The sequence below is a fragment of the Microcebus murinus genome, chromosome 28 (assembly GCF_040939455.1).
Source record: "Microcebus murinus isolate Inina chromosome 28, M.murinus_Inina_mat1.0, whole genome shotgun sequence".
In the NCBI taxonomy this organism is placed as follows: domain Eukaryota; kingdom Metazoa; phylum Chordata; class Mammalia; order Primates; family Cheirogaleidae; genus Microcebus; species Microcebus murinus.
The window spans coordinates 4,250,678-4,271,637 of NC_134131.1; the positions used below are offsets into that span (position 1 = coordinate 4,250,678).

The 20,960-nt window shown below is 44.4% G+C and overlaps 1 protein-coding gene across 2 annotated transcripts; it reads right to left on the reverse strand.

Moving 5' to 3' along the window:
- Nucleotides 1-4,014: 4,014 nt before the first annotated feature.
- Nucleotides 4,015-19,134, reverse strand: PROK2 (prokineticin 2). Of its 2 annotated transcripts, XM_020284814.2 has the most exons (4): nt 18,932-19,134; nt 15,423-15,548; nt 7,011-7,076; nt 4,015-5,646 (listed from the first exon to the last, which is right to left on the reverse strand). In XM_020284814.2, the coding sequence occupies exons 1-4, from the start codon at nt 19,025-19,027 to the stop codon at nt 5,542-5,544; spliced, it is 393 nt and encodes a 130-aa protein (XP_020140403.2). In that variant the 5' UTR covers nt 19,028-19,134; the 3' UTR covers nt 4,015-5,541. The 2 variants fall into 2 exon arrangements, with proteins under 2 accessions (XP_020140403.2, XP_075854662.1); XM_075998547.1 differs by lacking the exon at nt 7,011-7,076 and having other exon boundaries at nt 18,932-19,131.
- Between the last annotated feature and the right edge of the window lie 1,826 nt (nt 19,135-20,960).

A 20,960-nucleotide genomic window follows, 5' to 3' on the forward strand; every position in this document is an offset into this window, starting at 1 on the left:
AGGCGTGAGCCACTGCGCCCGGCCGAAAAACTGGATTTAAACAATGTGGAAATCTGCTTACAAGTGCACTCTGAAGATGTGAAATCATTCATCTATGGTTGAATTTATTTCATTATATCTGAGGCTTGAACTTTAAGGTGACTAAACATTTCTTCTTGAAACACAGTAAACTATAAAGAGAGAACTGGCATGTCTTTGACTGAATATATAAACTGTATCAAATGTTTACCTCTCCACTACTTTGGATGCAAATATATTTTATCTGTTCTTTTAGGATCTTGATTTTGCAAAGTCCCATTTGGAGGTTTAGGTTTTTTGAATATCAGCTTTTCAACTGAAATAAAAATTTTTCAGGAAATGGCGTTCCACAAAACACAAGACAAGCTTTAGACTAAACAATCTATCCCCACCTGCAACCCCCACAGGATGTTTGGCAATGTCTAAGGACATTTGTGATTGTCACAACCGGAGAGTGCTACTGGTACCTAGTGAGTGAGGGCCAAGAATGCTGGTAAATACCCTACGAAGCACAGGAGAGGCCTCCAAGACAAAAAGTTATATGGCCCAGAAAGTCACCAGTGTCAGGGTTGAGAAACCTGGACAAGAGAAGCCTGCCACTATGCCCACAGTTGTCACTCCATGGGCAGGTGTCGTTTTGCCCGGCTGGCACAGCTGCAGGTATGCGTGGGTGATCCAGGCTTCATGGTGAGGGAAGGCCCTGTGGGCAGAAGAATCCATCCTCCATACGCACGAGATCCAGATTGTCCTGTGCATTCGGTTGCCAGTATCCACGTTATCACGTTGCCCACACTACGATTTTCCACTTTCTCGATTTTAATCTTTTGTCACATATACACATACATTTTATTGAAATGCTTACTAGTCTGATTTATTCAGCCCAATGCTGTGCAAACTTGGACCTTCTAAAGCATTCTGACGATTTATGGATCTGGTCAAAAAGAATGAAATCCTGAGGCCGGCCTCGGTGGCTCACGCCTGTCATCCTAGCACTCTGGGAGGCCGAGGCGGGAGGATGGCTCGAGGTCAGGAGTTTGAGACCAGCCTGAGCAAGAGCGAGACCCCGTCTCTACTAAAAAATGGAAAGAGATTAATTGGCCAACTAAAAATATACAGAAAAAATTAGCGGAGCATGGTGGTGCGTGCCTGTAGTCCCAGCTACTCGGGAGGCTGAGGCAGGAGGATCACTTGAGCCCAGGAGTTGGAGGTTGCTGTGAGCTAGGCTGACGCCACGGCATTCTAGCCCAGGCAACAGAGTGAGACTCTGTCTCAAAATATAAATAAATAAAAATTAAAAAAAATAAAAATAAAGAATGAAACCCTGAGACGTACGGGGAAAGGGCTGGGAGAAGGGCGCAGCTGCTGGGGAGTTCAGAAGCTGGGTCACCTGGGCCACACCAGAGAACGCAAGAGCCCTTGAGACCAAGGGAACTGTGGGGCCAGCCAGGCTGGCCCAGGCCTGCTTCCCTACTCCTTCTAGGAAACTTTGCATGAATTCTCCCAATGGGCTACGTTAACAGCCACCGAGATTCTCCAGTGGGACCCTTCTGTGAGTTTCCTTCTGGAATGAATGGAAATCGACTCATTTATACTGAGGACGATGGGAATTTTTGGGGGTGGCAAGAAAAAACAAAGACGCTTAGCTACTCTCCTCACGTCTCATGCAACTAGAAAGACGCTCACCAAATAGGGTCACAGGGTGGCAGGAACTTTTCCATAGTCCTCTATTCGGTCTCAGTGGCTCTCAGCCATGGGTGCACCTTAGAATTAATCAGGGAGCTTAAAAAAAAAAAATCCCAACACCTGGGCCTCATCCTAGACAAATCAAATCAGAATCTCTGAGGGTATCGGGTGCTGGAAAAATGTGAATGGTACTTCAAGAACAGCATATTAATTAATTGCACCTCTAATTTTGGGAAATGTGTGCTCTGAAATATATATAATTATATAATATATAAATATTAATATATATAATATATAATATATAAATATATTATATATTATATATAAAGATATATATATATCTTTATTACTCCCAAAAAAACTTTATTACCTCCTACCCATATATATATATATATATATATATATATATATATATATATACACACACACATACCTACATATATATATATGGGGGTTATATATATAGGTGGGGGTAATGAAGTTTATTTAAAGAACATGTCATTAAAGATTTTAATCTTTAGAATACATTAAAAAATTCTGGAGGTCTGTCATACATGGTGGCTATAGTTAATATTATACACTTGAAAATCACTGAGAGAGTTTTAAGTGTTCTTGCTACAGAAAATTATGAGTATGTGAGGTTAAACGTACATTAGTCAGCTCAACTTAGCCATTCCACAATGTATACATATTTCAAGACATGTGGTATGCTATAAATATATACAATTTTTATTTGTCAGTTAAAATTTTGGAATACACTGCAAGGAATACAGTTCTCTTTAATGCGAAAGGGAGTACTGGGCATCAACAAATTAGTGGGAGACAGCAGAGAATGCAAGGAATTGTTAATTCTGAGGGTAATATCTGAAGTACACGGCAATGTGGAGACAAAGATCATAAAAGGTTCCCAATGAATTTTTACAGTGCTCCTCACTGAATGCCAAAAATGTCCTGTTTTTAAAATGAAAATGGCCCTCAACTTTAATTTGCTAAAAAAAAAAAATGAAGCCAGAAAAGAGTAGGGTGAGATTTCTGATATTAAAACCAATGAAGAGGAAAATTGGTTTAGGCATTCCATCTACCACTGGGCTGGCTTAATAAGGCTCTAACAAAAGAACTACTTGGAGAAGCTGGGCAGGACGAAGGTTCTCTGTGAGAGAGGAGGGTTTGTAAGGAAGTAGTTTTGGCATAAACTTTTCTATGCCAAAAAAAAAAAATGTTTTTGCTAAAAGGATAAAGAAAGTCAGATGCAACAGTTTTCACGGAGGTCGATGTTTGCAAAGAAATCCAAAGGTCCACTTGAGTTTGGTCCTGAGGTTTGGTCAAAATAAGATCTATTTCCACCTTAGAATGGATGAAATTCCTTCACAATTCTGTCATCAGCATAAGCTGTTGACTCAGCTTATCTTGTGTAAATTCCCACCTTGCTTTCTCACCTTGCAGAAATTCTGGTCTAGGAACTTCTGCGTGAGACCACCCTCAAAACTGGAAGAAATGGCACCCAGAGCCTTTGCAGGACGAGACTTGGTATGCTCTGCATAAAATGGCGTCGAAGAATCTCCAAGGAGCATGATTACAAGTTTTTAACAACAATGATGTGAAAGGTGTTAATTTTGGTAACAAGTCAAAAACAATTACAAAATAGAACTGTACGCTAAAAATAATAAAAAATAATAACCAAGGGGAAAGGTAGCAAATGACGAAGTTCTACTTCTTTTTTTGGATTGGTAGTGAGTCAGTGGGTAGAGTTCTTCATTTTCTACACAAACTTCACATTCATTTTCTTGACTGTGTACATGCAGTCCACTCCTGTAGGCGTAGCAATAGGTATACCTTTAACTGGGTTATGTATACGTAGTATGGTATATGCAAAAGCAAAATTGTACAAGCGTCAGTTATGTCTTCTAACTTAGGTGAAAATGGATGATGACCCTAATTAAGCTTTCACCACTTCCGAAAAAGGATGTCTCAAACATTATACAGAAACAAATTTAGCAGCATTGCCAAAGTGCCTGTTTCTTGACCCATGATTCCACTTGTCGAAGTCTAATTTTTTTTTTTTTTTTCAAAAAACTCACCGAGGAATGTTTCAACTAAACTGAGCCAAAAATAACTTCTTGGTGACCAGGTATGGTAATTAGTACAGCAAAATCCCCATACATTTACGGGACGTGTTATAGCCCAAGGGGTAAAGTTATATGCAAGGTGCCATTGTAAGCCCTGTGAGTAAATAAGTACAAAAAGAACAATTTTTCTTTTTTTTTTTTTTAATGGTTGGTAGGTTGGCATGGGTAAGTTGAGTCAGTTAAACGCATTTCACGAGTTGTTTATTTGTGATGTTGAACCCAGTTACAATACTTGGTGGGTTTTCCAAGGCCAGCCCACATTGGCGTCACTGCATGGCTGGGACCGGACAGGCCAGCAGCCTGCCTGGCCACCCACGAGACATAATCCTTCACCCTCTGCGGAACCAATGCAGTGAGTTCCCACAAGTCCATCCCTCGTGACAACCAGTTTTGGGGTGCCGTGTCATTTTCTTTCGTGCTCCAGCACCTCGCACTGTTTATTGTTTGTACAACCTTAAAAATCCATACAAAACAGAACTTTCCTGCATGCAAAATGAAAATGTGCACGTCGGTTAGAGCTGTTTCACCAACCCTGGAGTCTTTACCCACGTTAGGGTGCGGCCTGTATGGAGAGCTGCTTGTAATAAAAACTGACAACGACGATCGTGACAAAAAATAAGGATATAATATTAAAATAAAATCAAATGATATACAGTACTGTCATTATTCTGATACAGAATTTTTTACACAGCAATGTTGATACAGGTACAAACGGCAGGATGTCAGACAATCCATTAAAATCCACCTTTCGGTTACAAATAAAGTTTAAATTACAATTTAATACCAGTTTAAAAATGGTAACTAGTGGTATGCCAGAGTAAAACCAAGACTTCCTCTTTGAGCGACGCTTCCTAGAACATCTCTAACTAGGGGTATTGTTGTTTTTTTTTTTTTTTTTTTAAAAAAAACCCAACTTTATAAAAAGAAAAAGGAATAAATGTAGTATTTGTATTGGAAAAGAAGTCTTTTATGTGTAGGATAAGAAAAAAAACCCAAATCTAGAAATCTGGGCTAAGTTAGTTTGGCTTTCCACTCCTTGTGTTCTCATACCAAAGAGCAGGGCTGAGGTCCACTGGACAGAGGAGTTTAGAGACGTTCTAGAAGCATCCACCCCAGGAGAGGAGAGTGGCGAGTGTAGTTCAACACTCTTACCACTGCATCGGGCTAAAAGCTTGCATCTCGGCAGTCACTCTGCCAGCGAAAAACACAGACCCTCCACTGTAACATTCTAGAGAGGAGAGAAGGGAAAGGGAGAAGAAAAAAATGAGGGCCTTAATATCCTTCGAGGAGTAGGAGGGAAGACACCAAAGGGTGTGTGTGTACCTGCGGTGGGGCACAGAAGGGGAGGTGAGAAAAAAAAAATCTTTCTGTAACAAAATCCCAAATTCTTACGTTCCTCATTTTTGTCAAAATGGGAAAGTTATTGACATTAAAAAAAAGCCAAACCAAACCAAGACAGAAACAGGGAAATGAGAACCAGTTCCATAATGGCTTACACTTTATATTTCTATCCAAAATTCCCTTGCAGTAAAAAAATAAAACAAAACGAAACCAAAAACCCGTCATTTAAAAATCAAAGGTAAAAATGTTACTTAGAAAGTCGAGGAAGCAAGAGCATTTCTCTCTGGCATGGTTTTTTGTTTGGCACAATCACAAGTAAGACTTTAACAGACATCGTGTGGCTATTCACATTGAAGTTTCTACCCTAAAGTGATTACTTTCGGGCTAAACAAATGAATCGGTTAAATGAAGTCCGTAAACAGGCCAAGCCTGGCAGACATGGACAAGTGTGATGCATTCTCCGCCCAAAAAATGGAACCTAAACAAAAAAAGAAGACTGAGTCAGAGCAGGAAATGTTTCAAGACAAAACTAAACGATTCTTGAGATCCATCTTTGAATAACAATAACTAGTGTTTATTAAGAGTTAACTACCCATTAGGCAATATGCTCAGCACTTCTCATGTCATATTATCCTTTCCCAACCTTAGAACCACGTTGGAAAGATAGCAAACGCTTAAATCATGCCCATTCTACAGGTGAGGGAGTGAGGCACACAGAGAGTAGCAAATTGTTCAAGGTCGTGTTATCTAAAACTTGGCGCTTGGCTCCCAGTTGGACCAAAGAGACCAAGGTCTTAGTCATCAAGCTATACTACCTTTTACTTTTCCTCGTTTTCTTTCTTTTTACAGGGTTCTGCTATTGGAACTGCTTAACAACGTGGCGCCGTAGGCATGACCATATCTATGTAATGAGCAAACATAAACTCACAAGCAATAAGCAATGCATACGATTCGTGCATGTGAGCACAGATGCCCAGAGCCAAAACGCTGGGGAAAAAAATCTAACAAGGAACAGAGGAAAAATGAGGGAAGGAGGCGAGCTCGGTTTGCAGAAATGGCCTAGGCAGACCCAGCAGGGAAGAGAGTCACACTAAAGAGCCCAGCCCACTGTCACCAGCGACGCTGGGTTGAGGAGTTGCTGACCAGCGGCTAGCGTAATGGCAAGTGGAGCACTCTCAAGACCTGGGTGTTTTCCAGAAGGAAAGAGAGCAAAAATTGCTTTCTATCCCCCTAAGAGGGGTATCTTCCTGAGCATCCGCCTGCCTTGCAAGTTACATGGAGAAATCTTTAACCCCAGGCCTGGCGACATGCGGTAGCCAGTGACACCGGATGATGGCGAATGACTGATTCAGACTAACGTGAGAGAGGCAAGCTGTTACAGACCCATGCCTCTTGTGGGGATTCTTGTATGGCGGAGAACGTGTGCTTCCCGCTTGCAAACTCACACGCTTTGTTCGACGTCATTCTAGTGCATTTTCTGTGCAACATGGCCCAAAGACGGTCCCACACCAACGACCTGTCCTTCCAAGAAAATCTGAGTTCACCTTCCAGATGCCTTCAAATACATTTCTTTATATATATATACATATCTTTATATATATATAATTATATATGTTATATATATTATATATTATATTATATATATTATATATATAATATATATTATATATAATATATTATATATATATATATTTTTAAGCCCATCTCTAGACAGTGGCAGAACCATTCTAACCTTAGTTCGGGGTTGAACTGGACCCAACTCCAGGGCGGCCCAACAACGTAAAGGCTAATTAATTATTCCGGGTCTATCTTTCGGCAGTATCACGCCCACATTCTTCTTACCTCCTCCTTTTTCCTTTTCCTTGTCTTCCTCTTTCTTCTTTCCTGCCTTCCCTTTCCAAAATGGTTCTGGAAGGGCCAGGGAGATGACTGAGATCAATAAATACAAAGGGCAGAAAGAGCAGCAATAGGGGGCAGGGTGTGTCTGTGTGTGTGTGTGTGTGTGTGTGTGTGTGTTGGACAGGCAGCGTGACACACAGCCCAGCCACCCGAGCCTCTGCCTCTGTGACACGTCGCGACTTCCCGGGTTCTAACGACCGTGCCCGCAAACAGGCGCGCCGGCCCTCGGCTGACCACAGACCTGGGCTCAGAATGGTTCTGTCACTGTGTGAGTGAGAGGGGGACGCTGAGGGCTGGCTCCTTGGCTGCCACCAGGGGTGCATCAGAGGAGGTGGGTGCAGCTGGCTGGGCCCAGGCAATTATAAGGGGATAGAGTCAGAAGTGACAGTCGGTGACCCCGATAACCCGTTCTGACCCTCAGAACTTGGAGAGGTTCCTTCTCACCACGCCCGGCACTACTGCACGGACCAGCGGTTCTCACCCGGGGGGACTCTGCATGCAGGGGACATCTGGCCATGTCCGGAGACATTTTCTGGTGGTCCAACTGGGGGAGCGGGGAGGGGTTTCCAGGCCTCCGGCGGGTCAGGGCCAGGGGTGCTGCCAAATGCCCTACGATGTAGGGGACAGCCCCTCTGCGAATGAGAATTACCTGGCCCCAAAACGTCAGCAGTGCCAAGGTTGAGAAAGACTGTCACAGGCACCGAGCTCCAAGCAAAAGGAGCCCCGAGGAAATAAAGCACACCTTCGACAAGCGTGACAAACCGTCACAGACGGGAGCCACCAAGGGCGTTTCTTCTATCCACTCATTCAACAGGTATTTGCTGGGTGTCACCTACACACACATCAGGCCCTACTTGAGGTGCTGAGGGTGCAGCGAGGGACAGAACAGGGAAGGCCCTTGCTTTGTCCCCAGGGAGCTCACATTCTAATGACGAAGGACAGGGAACCAATGAGCGAGCGCCAACTGCGCCTAAGTGCCCTCACGGTGCCCCACGGTTTTGTGCTTTCTGCAGGGTGACGCTGTGATCACGCTTTGGCCCAGGGGTCCTCAAACTTTTTTAAACAGGGGGCCGGATCACTGTCCCCCAGGCTGTTGGAGAGTGCGCACTGTGGGCCGGGGAACAGTCGGCTGCAAAGCAGGACAGGCAGCGGTGACAAAAACACCGGGCGGCGGGCCGGATAAATGTCCTCGGCGGGCCGCATGTGGCCCACGGGCCGCAGTTCGAGGACGCCTGCTGTGGCCTGTCGCCTGGGGCTGCCCGCGCCTCGAAAGCAGCAGCAGGAAAAGAACCCAGACAGCTGCCACCGGTGCCGTGGGGTACGAGTGTCACCCTAAGCCTGCCTGCCTGATTTTCCGCCCTGTTCTGAGACAAGCTAAGGGGCTTCCTCTCCAGGAGAAGTGACACGTCCAGCCGAGGTCACCCAGCTAGAAGGCAAAAGTGCTGGCAGTCAAGCCTGGCCCTGTTCCCTCCTGGATTTTGTTCTCTTTGTGCCGCCATGCCCAGACTCCAGGCTCTTTGAGGAGGGGACTGTGCCCGTTTTATGTGCGAGCACGTGGCCCCTGGCCTGGCACACAGAAGGCGCTCAAGAAAATATCTGCTCGATGCCTGTCACCTGTCGCCCCATCCCTCCCCCTGCACAGACTGTCCCGGAGGCCCGTGGACCACCGGACGACCATCTCCGGTCCCGAGGCTTCCCCTCCCCCTGGCACAGAGGAGGCCCAGGGCCACCAAACTCAGAGAGGGGACACAGTTGGATGTGCCATGACCCCCAAAGAGGCCTCGCTCGCCCCTGGCTCGGGCCGGCCACTCTCGGGCCCAGGAGGGCCTGGCAACGTGGGCGCAAGGCCACCTGCTCTCGAGAAACCTTTCGAAGTTCTCGTATCCCTTTTCTTATCGAGGGCGGCAGGACGGTACAGACACCCATCTGGATAAGCCTCGGCCACCTTAAGACAGTGATCGGACTGCGCCGGGGTCCCTGAGTCCCTGGGTGCCCTTTTCTCATCCATTTCTTCATGATCCGGTCTGTGTCTCTCCTTCCAGACTCCGCCTGCACCGGCGAATGGCAATGTCCCTCCACCTGCCACTCCTGTGAGCCCCCAGGGACGAAAACCGAGATGTCTGACGTCACGCGCTCCGTTGATGCTGGCCGGGTCCTCGACCGGCCCGCGCACTCCTGGCATCTAATCGCACCGTGTGACAGAGCCAGCAGGTGTCGCCTGGGCACGAACCCACCAGGGAGTGCTCACGGAGGATGCATATTGGAACCATTCGGCCCACCCTTGACGGTTTACTTAAGAATCAAACCAAGTACTCAAGCCAAAGTTTCTAATAGCCTGGAATTCCAAACAGCAAATTCTAGAAGTTACCACGGCAGAACGTCCAGCACTCTTGAAAAAAAAAAAAAACAATTCTTATCCGTTTGCAGCACTTTTAAAGAGAAAATAGCACTCATGAAAGGGCCGTGTGGGGGACACTTGTAGCGATGGAAATCTTCTGTATCCCCACTGTGTTGACGTCAGTATCTTGCCTGCGCTATTATTGTGCTATAGTCATGCAAGATGTCGCCGTAGGGAGAAACCGGGCAAAATGCATGGAGTCCCAAAGTTGAGAAAACTTGCATTAGACTCAAGCATATTTATGTCTTGTGAGTCTCTTTGCCAATTTGAACCTGTAACCACGGCTATCACGTTATGCCAAGAAATCAATGTAGATAGTGGCTCTTGATATTATGATAGGAAAGATGAGGAAGTTGGCATATTTTGCTTTCTTCTATCCATCTTTCACTAATTCTTTTTTAGTTATATGAGTTATATGTTAGTATTTTAAGAAATATTTTAAATCTAAAAAATTAAAAATTTAAAAAATTTTAAATTTTAAATTAAAAAAATTAACTAATTTAAAAAATTTTTATATTAAATATAAAATTTTTATATTATTTTATATTATATATAATATAATATATAATATAACATATAATATAATATATTATATTATATTATTTATATATTATTTTAAGAAATTTTAATTTCATATTCTGAAATTATAATTATGTTTAAAATGTTTTATCGCCAATAATCTTCAATAGCTTTTTAAAAACAAACAAGATCCGGGTTTTGTTTTTTGTTTTTTTTAAGAGACAGGTTCTCCATCTGTTGCCCAGGCTGAAGTGCAGTGGTGTAATCATATCTCACTGTAGCCTGGAACTCTTGGGCTCAAATGATCCTCTTGCCTCAACCTCCCTAGTAGCTAGAACTACAGGTACACACCACTGTGCCTGGCTAATGTTTTTAATTTTTTATAGAAATGGGATCTGACTATGTTGCCCAGGCTGGTCTCAAACTCCCAGGTCCAAGCGATCCTCCTACCTCGGCCTCCCAAAGTGCTAGGATTACAGGCATGAGCCACCATGCCTGGCCATGACTCAGGTTTTATTTGATTTTTTTTTTTTTTTTTACTTCCGAAAAGAAAAATGTATTGGTCAAGTTTTAAAGTTAAAACAAGAAAAGAAAATTAGTGCTAAAAATGTTTACATAAAAAGTGGAACAAAATTTACAAACAAGATTTTTTGGAAGAAACACAGTTGTTTAAACTGAAAATATTTAGGGCTGGGTACAGTGGCTCATGCCTGTAGTCCTAGCAGTTTGGGAGGCCGAGACAAGGGTATTGCTTGAGGCCTGGAGTTTGAGGGCATCCTGGCCACCACAGCAAGATCCCATCTCTACAAAAAATAGAAAAATTAGCTGGGCATGGTAGCATGTGCCTATAGATCCAGCTACTCAGGAGGCTGAGGCAGAAGTAGTGCTTGAGTCTGGGAGCTCAAGGTTGCAGTGAGCGATGGTGACGCCACTGTATTCTAGCCTGGCCAACAGAGAAAGACTCTGCTTTCTAAAAGAAAGAAAAAGAAAAAATTCATGAAATAATAAGCAATAAAAATTAAAGTATTAATCACATAATTATAAGCTTCCAAAGCCAAGCATTAAGCAAAATGAGATGCAAATGGCCAATCTTCTATATAAAGTTCGAAAAGGATAGGTATTAGTAGAAATTAAAATATAGATTTTCATTAAGCAGAAAGCTTTTCCTAGAGACATGATTTGGCAAGTCATTCTTAATTGTTAAAAATTAATTATTGGCCGGGCGCTGTGGCTCACGCCTGTAATCCTAGCTCTTGGGAGGCCGAGGCGGGCGGATTGCTCAAGGTCAGGAGTTCAAAACCAGCCTGAGCAAGAGCGAGACCCCGTCTCTACTATAAATAGAAACAAATTAATTGGCCAACTGATATATATATAAAAAATTAGCCGGGCATGGTGGCGCATGCCTGTAGTCCCAGCTACCCGGGAGGCTGAGGCAGAAGGATCACTCGAGCCCAGGAGTTTGAGGTTGCTGTGAGCTAGGCTGACGCCACGGCACTCACTCTAGTTTGGACAACAAAGCGAGACTCTGTCTCAAAAAAAAAAAAAAAAAAAAAAAAAAAAAAAAATTAATTATTAAAAATGGATACCTGCTAAAACTATTATTTGCTTAAAAACGTGTTTAGAAAATATGTATCTTATTCTTCCTAGCTGGAGTTACATATTTTATTCTATTTTAAAATTATCAAATATAAAGTTAAAAACTGTACAATCATGAAACAAGCCTACCAGTGACCATAAACTCTTCAAGTTAATTGATGTATCTGAAATAAAACACTAAACTAAACTCAGTGGCTATCAAATCCTACCTATAGTTCTATCATTCATCAAAACTGTTCACTTTACCCCCAAAAAAACAGATTTCCGTGGCTAGTGATGACTAAGCCAAAACAAAATGGGAAAAGAATTTTCTATTCGATGTCTACATTTTCACTGTCTACTAATGAGCCATTAAACTTCTGAATACTGAATACTGCTGAACCGAACAGAACTAAACTTCTGAGCTGAACACTACTCATAATGTTCACAAGAATATATTTGTGAGAGACTTTTTTTTTTTTGAGTTGTTTTGAAGAGATATTTGAGAGATAGTTGAGAGATATTCTAGAAGAAACTAGATTCTTTCCAGGATAGGTTAATTTCATCTGAAATAAGTAACAACTCTCAGACCTACTGTTAAAATAGGTTATCAAATAACCTTTGAAAACATATCTTATTACAGAAAAGCAACCAACACGAAAAGCTGTAAAATCAAGTTCCAGAAATATATTTCAAGGAGGCATCTGAATGGAGAAAAGTCAAAATTTCACATAAAACCTTATAAAAAAAGATAAATACTTCCATTCTTTTATCACTTAATTTTACCCTGAAAACCATAATCTATTATCTAAAGATTTCATTATTAGACCCACGATAAAAATAAAGCCCTTAGAGATAGACCTGGGTCTCTGAGAGAAGATGGATTTTGTTTACTTTCAGAACTGACGTTGCATTCAACCTGAACTTGAAGTTATCTAGGAACCGGGGGGGGGACAAAATTTGGTTCCCTTTTTAAATATCTCAGACTTGGAAAACTCGTCAAAGCTATTGTGTGACACAAATTCCCAGTCTGAACTGTTATTACTCATTCAGTCAACATTTTGTCAATGTTATCCACACCAACCAGTTTTGGTTAATGGGACTAAAAATAAAAAGGTGAGAATTAAACACAGGGACTGCTTTCGTGGAGGTAGAAGAGTGTGGTCATTCAGACCACATGCATAACGGGGTGTCAGACAGAAGTGAAGTTTGGTGTCTGCTGTCTGACCTTCGACCTGTGCTGCTTCAACGAGTGACTGAAGTCCTCGGGGACTTAATGTTGTATATGCAACATGACAAAGTGAACCTACCTCACAGGCTCGGTGTGAGTGGTAAATAAGAAATGCACGCCTAACATTTAAATACAGAGCACCTGGTGCACATCCTACCATTTAACACCTGGCGACTATTATTCTTATTAACACAAGCACAGTTCCACAGACTGTACCACTCTACCTTTGCTGTTTTAGCAAACAGGCTGCGTGATTGATTCTAGCATTTGGGGCACGTGTATGTATGCTAACGCTGTATACAAACAGCATCATCCTCAAAGGAGGAGGTTAGGAGGAAACTTTTCAGAGGCAATGACTTAAATGTACAAAATGTGACTCACATTTCAATAAGGGTGATGATAAAACTGAGCTCAATGCCAAAGTCGGCTGGGCCAGGGCAACTTCCTCTGGGGGGCTTGGCATCGAGACACATGACTAACAGCAGTTGAAAACCTTTTTCTGTCTTAAAATGTCCAAGAAAAAATGGTGCATATCATGTTTTAAAATGATACTTCCAGACCAGGCATGGGGGTTCACTCCAATAATCCCAGTACTTTAGGAGGCTGAGGCAGGAGGATTGCTTGAGGCCAGGAGTTCAACACCAGCCTGGGCAACATAGCAAGACCCCGCCTCTATAAAAAAAAATAATAGTTAAAAAATAATTGTCTGGGCATGGTGCTATATGCCTGTAGTCCTGGCTACTCAGGAGGGAGGCTGAGGCAGAAGGATCACTTGAGCTCAGGAGTTTGAGGTTGCAGTGAGCTATGATAACACCACTGCACTCTAGCCTGAGGGACAAAGTGAGACCCTGTCTCAAAAACAAAGCAAAGCAAAACAAAACAAAAGACAGCACAGTCTTGTGTGGCAAAACCATGAAGCGGAATGGTTTAAACGTAACAGGAAGCATTTCACAAGGCAACCACAGGAAAGCCAAAAGCAAACTCAGTCTGCAGATGGACCCAAACAACTGGAACCCATATTAGCTCATGGAGCTAACCCTAACGCAATGGGCCACAATCTCCTTCATTCTGTTTGCTCCAAGAAGGTAAAAAATGTGAACTGTGATCTGGGACTTCCGAGTACAGGAAAGAGGTTTGGCTCTATTACAGTTTTAAAACCCTAAATCACATGTGAAAAAATAAGGTCGAACATAGAATTCAGTTTGCTTTGGAAATATTTGACCTGTTTTAAAATGAGCATATGCAATGCGTATTCGCTATTGACTGAATTCTGCCTCCAACAAGCTACCTGGCCTAGGCCTGGGATTTCTCTCAGTGCCTCTGGACTACACTTTACTCATGGCTGAAATGAGGGGGGGGGCAGGAATAGAGCAAGGCCTGCAAGCTAGCATTCCTGGGGGATTCTGTTGAGACTCTTCTCTGTTGCAAAAGTTTTCCATCTGACCGAGGCGTTGGTGGCATGGTGGTTAGCATGGCTGCCTTCCAAAAGTTTGCAAATGTGAAGTGCAAGAGTTCTCCAGCTGCACACACTTCTTTGCTCCTTTCTGTCTCCCACCTACCTGCTTCCAGATGGAACACGAGCCTGCCCCCTGCCCGACCCCTGCAGGCAGGTGAGTATGCCACCCTTGGGGACACAACCTCTAAAGCCCCATCCAACCCTGCAACCCGACAACTTTGCAAAAGTGCTGTTTAGGCCACTGTGATATTTAGCTGCCAGATAATAAAGCAAATTAGAAAATTAAGTATCGTGAATCTCCAAGCTTGTGAACAATGTATCCTGTAGGTATAGAGTCTAAACACAGAACTTTCAGATTAGATACAGGTGTAACGGTGTGATTGACCATTTTCTGAAAAGACAAAAGCTAAAGCTTAAGTTCTTCTGCTTTATCAGGAGATCTAACGTTAAAAGTCTTTTCTTTTTCTTTCTTTCTTTTTTTTTTTTTGAGACAGAGTCTCGCTTTGTTGTCCAGGCTAGAGTGAGTGCCGTGGCATCAGCCTCGCTCACAGCAACCTCAGACTCCTGGGCTCAAGCGATCCTCCTGCCTCAGCCTCCCGAGTAGCTGGGACTACAGGCATGCACCACCATACTCGGCTAATTTTTTCTATATATATATTAGTTGGCCAATTAATTTCTTTCTAATTTATAGTAGAGACGGGGTCTTGCTCTTGCTTAGGCTAGTTTCGAACTCCTGACCTCGAGCAATCCGCCCGCCTCGGCTTCCCAGAGTGCTAGGATTGATTACAGGCGTGAGCCGCCGCGCCCGGCCTAAAAGTCTTTTCGAGGACTTCCATACTCTAATTTCTGCCGAGAAGCATGCCAGAACATAATATATATTTTTGTTCTAAATAATTTTTAAACGGATTCGCGTTAGAAGACATTACTTCGATAATATGTTTCTAATGCCAGGAGAGCAGTGATATGAAAATGATCCCTTGCATAAGGATGGTAGAGGAAGCAATTCTTTGCAATGGAAGGGGAGAGAAGGCAGGGGGTGGTTTTTCCACTGTCCTCTTTCCCCGACTTCCAATTTCAAGCATGTGACTGGGGGGTCTTCATGTCATACGGGCTTTGCTTGGAGTTCAGTTATTGCAACACGAGAGAAACACCACGAACACGAACACGTATACTAACTTTACGAGTCAGGGGATGGCAGGTGTCTCCCAGTTTGCCCATGGGTGTGCAAATCCTTATGCTCTTAACCCAGATGCTAACAGCACAGCACATGCCTCTGCCACATTGGGGGTCCTTGTCGCAGGCCTGAAACGTAACAAACAAACAGATAAATGCAGGTAGCGGGAAAGACTCGGGCGAAGGACCCTGATCTGAAATTAGCAGTGAAAATGCTCTTCAAATATCCAAACGCTATGACTTTTAATAATTGCATATATCAAAAAAGAACTATAATATCCATTTGTTTGCACAAATCTATAATAAAATCTGATCAGATTTTTCCAGTTTTTCAAAACTGAATGAAATAATAGCCCCCGGATAATGAAAATCTCAAATAAACATAAGATTTTTTAAGAAAACAAAATCAGCTCTCTTTTTCTAGTGCTTTGTGGCTGAATTGGCTTCGAACTTGAAGAATAAGTATATTAGTCTTACACTACACATAGCCATTAGGAACTACGTAAATTGACTCACAAGATTTTATGACTATTAACTGCAGAATACATTGGGCACAGTTTAAAAAGGAGATTTAAATGGTCTCTAAATCTGGCATGAAACACTCTAGACTCATAAAGGCACTGATGTAAATTTTAAAAGTGCCCATTTTCCCTTTCTAACATTTGCATTTTGGTTCATGAGACTTGATGTTTCTCACAACACTGATTTGATTTTCACCATTTCCTCTTTAAAAAAAAATCTCATAGATTAAGAATGGACAGACCAAGACTTTGGCCTTTGGTATGTTACTCTTTTTTTCAGGTAAAGAAGCTGCAAAGAGGATATTATTGGCTTAGGATATAGATATGTGTACATTACCAAATGAGGTGGACTATCCTATAAAATACATCGGATTAAGAAATGAAGGTGACAGGTGCAATGATCAACAGCAATTACTCAAGGCACCTGCTTCCAAATATAAAATTTGTAAATATCTATAATTAAAGAATCGACTATACAGGAATTTCCATACTCTACTAAATAGAAATAAATAATGAAGTCTAAATTTATTTGCATGAAAATGGATCTAAAGAACTATCATTCTTTCCCAGAATCAACGAAAAGTAGAATGCTTTGTTGTCACACTATGCAGTAATCTGTTTTGCTAGCGATAAGCTAAAAACATCCTGTATATATATGTAAGAAACTAAAAAGTCTGTCTTTCAGGCACAAATGTACACTTATTGGAAAAAACTAAAACAGTCTTTCAAAGTTCTCAGTTTTGGGGAGCATCCATAACTTTCAAAACAAATATATGGCCCATTTTGATCATTATTTTTCATTAAAAGTGACCAACTATCTTGCTTTAGAGTTTATTTACTTCATTCGAATTTTTTTCTTAGTCTATTTAAAATAAGGATCTGGGTAAAAACTACAATTTTCATCTTGGGGTGTCTGCATTTTATAGGACAACATCTAAACATTTCCATTTTCCAAAGGAAATACCAAAAATCACATATGTGACATGCCCATTATATTCCACAAATGAGATGTCTTAGTTGGTGATCTTTTCCAATATGGTTTTAACAAATCTACACGGACATATAAACCAATTTCAAAATACCTACATCCATTACCAGAAAAACTATACATTTAAGGAGGATGTTTTAACTAGTATTTTATTTCAACAGATGCTCAATACCCTGAATTCTGAGGCCCCATAGCTCTTTTTATAAAACAATCAAATATCCAGCCAGTACTAGTTGGGGGGTGGCTTGGGGGTGGGGTTGAGGAGTTGGGGACCACAGCTATAGACAATATATCTAGATAAGTTACTGAGTTTTTCATTTGAGTCCAGATGGTTCCTGTCATGTACACATAACCACATTTTATTACCATGTTGCTTTAGAGAAAAATTTTTAATTCTCTTTTTGTAACACCGAGTTAAAACAACAAAAACAGCACACATAACTATATACTAAGCCCAGTCTAAACCTCTCTAACAGATAAACAGCTAATGTGATAGAATTTCATTTTGTAACAAAAAGCTTCAGTTCTTCGAAAATTTACAAAGAATTGTATAGGTTTATATATCTTTAATTGGACAGCTGTTTCCTAATGGCCTTCCTCCTTAACCCATTGCAGATCTATTCAAATAATGTTGCCATGTGAATGGAACAAAAAGATACTTATATTGCAAAGGAACCTTTGGCTCAGAGGATTAGGAGAAATTCAAAATGAACCAGCAGGGGAAGAAGGGGGGAAAAATGCAATTATGTTTCAATTCTCATGTATTAGAAAAACCTGTAAAAACTTTTTTTTTCCCCAACCACTCCAGCTAGCTACTGAGAAAGCTATGCAAGTAATTAGAAGAAAAAAAAAATTCTCTGTTCTAATAAATACCACAAAGCCTATAATTCAGTATCTATTGGGTATTACCAAATGCTGCAATGGCACCAAGACTTTCAAAGTGCTCTAAACCTATTAACTAATATAGAGATAATAGAGTGTTATTTTCTCAAGAGAATGGCATTTCCTTTAAAGTTTTTTCACTATGTATCATCATTTCAAATATAGACATTTTATTTAAATGCTATAATGCAATCCTATAAGACTACAACCTAGCTATCTCAAGTCATTTGATGAAGCTGTAAAATAATTCTTTACTTAAGGAAAAAGAGGAAAGCAGCCGACCAACCAGGAAATGGCAATGGTTTTGCATCCTCGATGTAAACTAGACTTTTTAAATTTGGTCCTGCAAAAAAACTCATTCCTCATACGCACACAAAGAAAACCGCTGGCAGTAGGAGAGGAATGAACTGGCTCCTACTTACAAAGACGATGAGGACGCCTTCTCTGAGTTTAAACAGCATCTGATAGCAACCTACTCCATAATGACACTGGGGCACTGGACGTGCTTTTTGCAGCAATTAGGAATTAAAAGCGTGTACAGGGAGAACCTCACTCGGGGCGCTGGGGGGGGGAAACAGCCCCGGGACCCAGGGGGAAGCGCCCACGGTCGCCTTTCAGAGCGCACTCGTGGCCTTTGCAAGGGTCTCCCGAGGCCGCGGGGAGCAGAGCCCGGGACGCAGGACCAAGCCCGCGGGGCTGGGGCGCCGGGCTGGCCCGCGCAGCCGGGGAGGCCGTCGGGGGCGAAGGTTCGAGGCTGGCGCGCCTCCAAAAGTGCTCGAGAAGACTTTAAAAGAAACTTCTTTTCAGCTTAGCAGAAAACCAGCCCAAACACTGGCCGCGGGCGCCGAGGACGAACCAAGCGAGGGGAGGCGGCGAGGGGACACTCTTGTCACTTTTTCTCCCCGGACGCGCCCGGCGTGCCCAGAGTCTGCTGCTCCTGGGGCAGGGCACCCTGCCCAGGGCGCCCGGTGGCGAGCGGGGCAGGTGTCCCCGCGCAGGGCGACCCTCCCCGCGTCCCTCTGTCCCCAGCTCGGGCCCGGGCCCGAGCCGCCCGGGGCGGGCGCAGCCGCGGCGGGCGCGCACGCCGTGGGGACAGGTGCGCCGGCCTGGCGAGCGCTTACCCCGGTGATGACCGCGGCGTGGCCGGCGCGGGGCGGCAGCAGCAGCGCGGGCAGCAGCAGCAGCAGCAGCAGCGGGGCGCGGCGCGGGCTCCGCATGGCGCCCGGGACCGGGCGGCCGTTGGGGACGCGGGCGCGGGGGCGCGGGCCGGGCGCTCGGCGGGGCGCGGAGCAGGGCGGGCGGCGGGCGGCTCCCGCGAGCCTGGCGGCCGTTATAAAGGCGAGCCCCGCGGTGAGTCACGCCGCCGCCGCCGCCGCCCGCCCGGCAGCACGCGCGGGGGCCCCGGCGCGGGCACACGCCCCACGCCCCACGCGCACACGCGCCCGCCCGGCCCGGCGCCACGCGGGCGGCGCCCCCCGCGCCGCGCCATCCCCGGCCGCACGCGCCGCGCCCGCGCCGCCTTTGTGCTCGCCGCGCTGCCCCGCTCTCCAGGGCTCCGCGTGCTCAGCGCGGAAAACTTCCAGATCATTTGCTCCGCAGATGTTTGGGGGACGCCCGCCCCGTGCCCGAGCTGCGGCCACATACGGGCGAGATGGGGGCGGGGGACCCACGATGGCCCCCGCACCGGCTCGTTTGTCCCGCAAGTGCGCGCCGAGCGCCCGCCCGCTGCGCGCCAGGTGCGGCCACCCCACCGGGTCTGTCCTCACGGTGGAACAAGTTGGCAGGAAAGACAGACACGGAGCATGCACGGGACGAGGAAGGCAGGGGGAGGACAAAGGCAGAGCAGAGTCACCCCGATCCCGCCTCCCCCGCGACGTGGAGGGGTCTCTCCTCCCGGCTGCGGGAGTCCTGTGTGCCTCTTTCATTTCAGACGCCCCCTCTTTCGGCTCACATCTGCTCCTGACCCTGTCCCTCCTCTCTGATTCCCCCCCACACACGTGTCCTTCCTCCCCGGGCAGCGTCGCCCCAGCCCGGGGCAGACAGTCCGGGACGCAGCCAGAGGGAAACCAGCGCGCCTGCTGTCCCGGGCCACCCTGTCACCCCTTAAGCTCTGGGTGGGCGGCTCTCTCTCTAACTCTGCAGCCCCCCCCCCCGGAAAATCTCCAGTCTGTCTTGGAGACGCGACAGGGTGTTACTGGGATCCGTTCATTCATGCAAACCTGCAACCATGAATTGAGCCTCTACCGGGTCCCCGGCGTCCGGCGAGAGGGCAAATGACAACTGTGCCCTCCGTCTCTGACCCTAGCCTGGCTCCAAGAATCTCAGCCGGTTTCCTTGGATAGAAATGATTTCAAGAATATGTAGGTGTGACCACAGCAAACTCGCTTGCACGGACTAGTTTTAGGAAGCCCACATTTCTTCCTGAATAGCCCCAACCTCTCTAGCTTCCCTGATCCCATAAGAGCCACAAGCTGTTGAAAAGCAGATGCAAAAATCTTCCAGCCTCTTTAATAAATGCAGTCAGGAGAGTGGAGACGCAGCTACTCTCAGGCTGTGGGGCTCCCCCATGCCAAAGCATTCAGGCAAAATATGGGGGGGAGAAAGGCAGCCAATTATCTGAATGTTAAACAGCTGAATCTTTGGAAACCCAAATCTTTGCCTGATTTTTTTTTTTAAAAACCCTTTCCCCCAAGTATTTTCATGTTTGAGAACTGCCCTGAGACAGAAAGCACAAAAGGAATAAAACTTTTGTAACTTTAAAAAAAAAAATTGTTAAAAAATTGGGCTCACAGTAGAATAAGTGGAAACAGTAGCAAGTGACAGACTTGTGGAAAGTTTCCTTTTCCAGTCTCCATGCCAACACTAGCATGGGCATGCTGCCGGGTAAATGCAAAAACCAGTCAACATGGATTTTAACATTCCTATGACTTTTTTAAAAAAAATGGTCTATTTCATATTCACTACTATTGGAATGCCAGTTTGGGTATTCCCTGCTTCTCCAAAGCACAGAAAATGTGATATGTCTACATAGGGAAAACCCAGTTTCAAAAGTGGCTGGCTTTGTACACAGCTGTTTGGAAAACAATCCTCATGAGTCTGTTTTGAAACAAGGTTGGAAGCACTTGAAAATAGGGCTGGTTTCATGTTGTT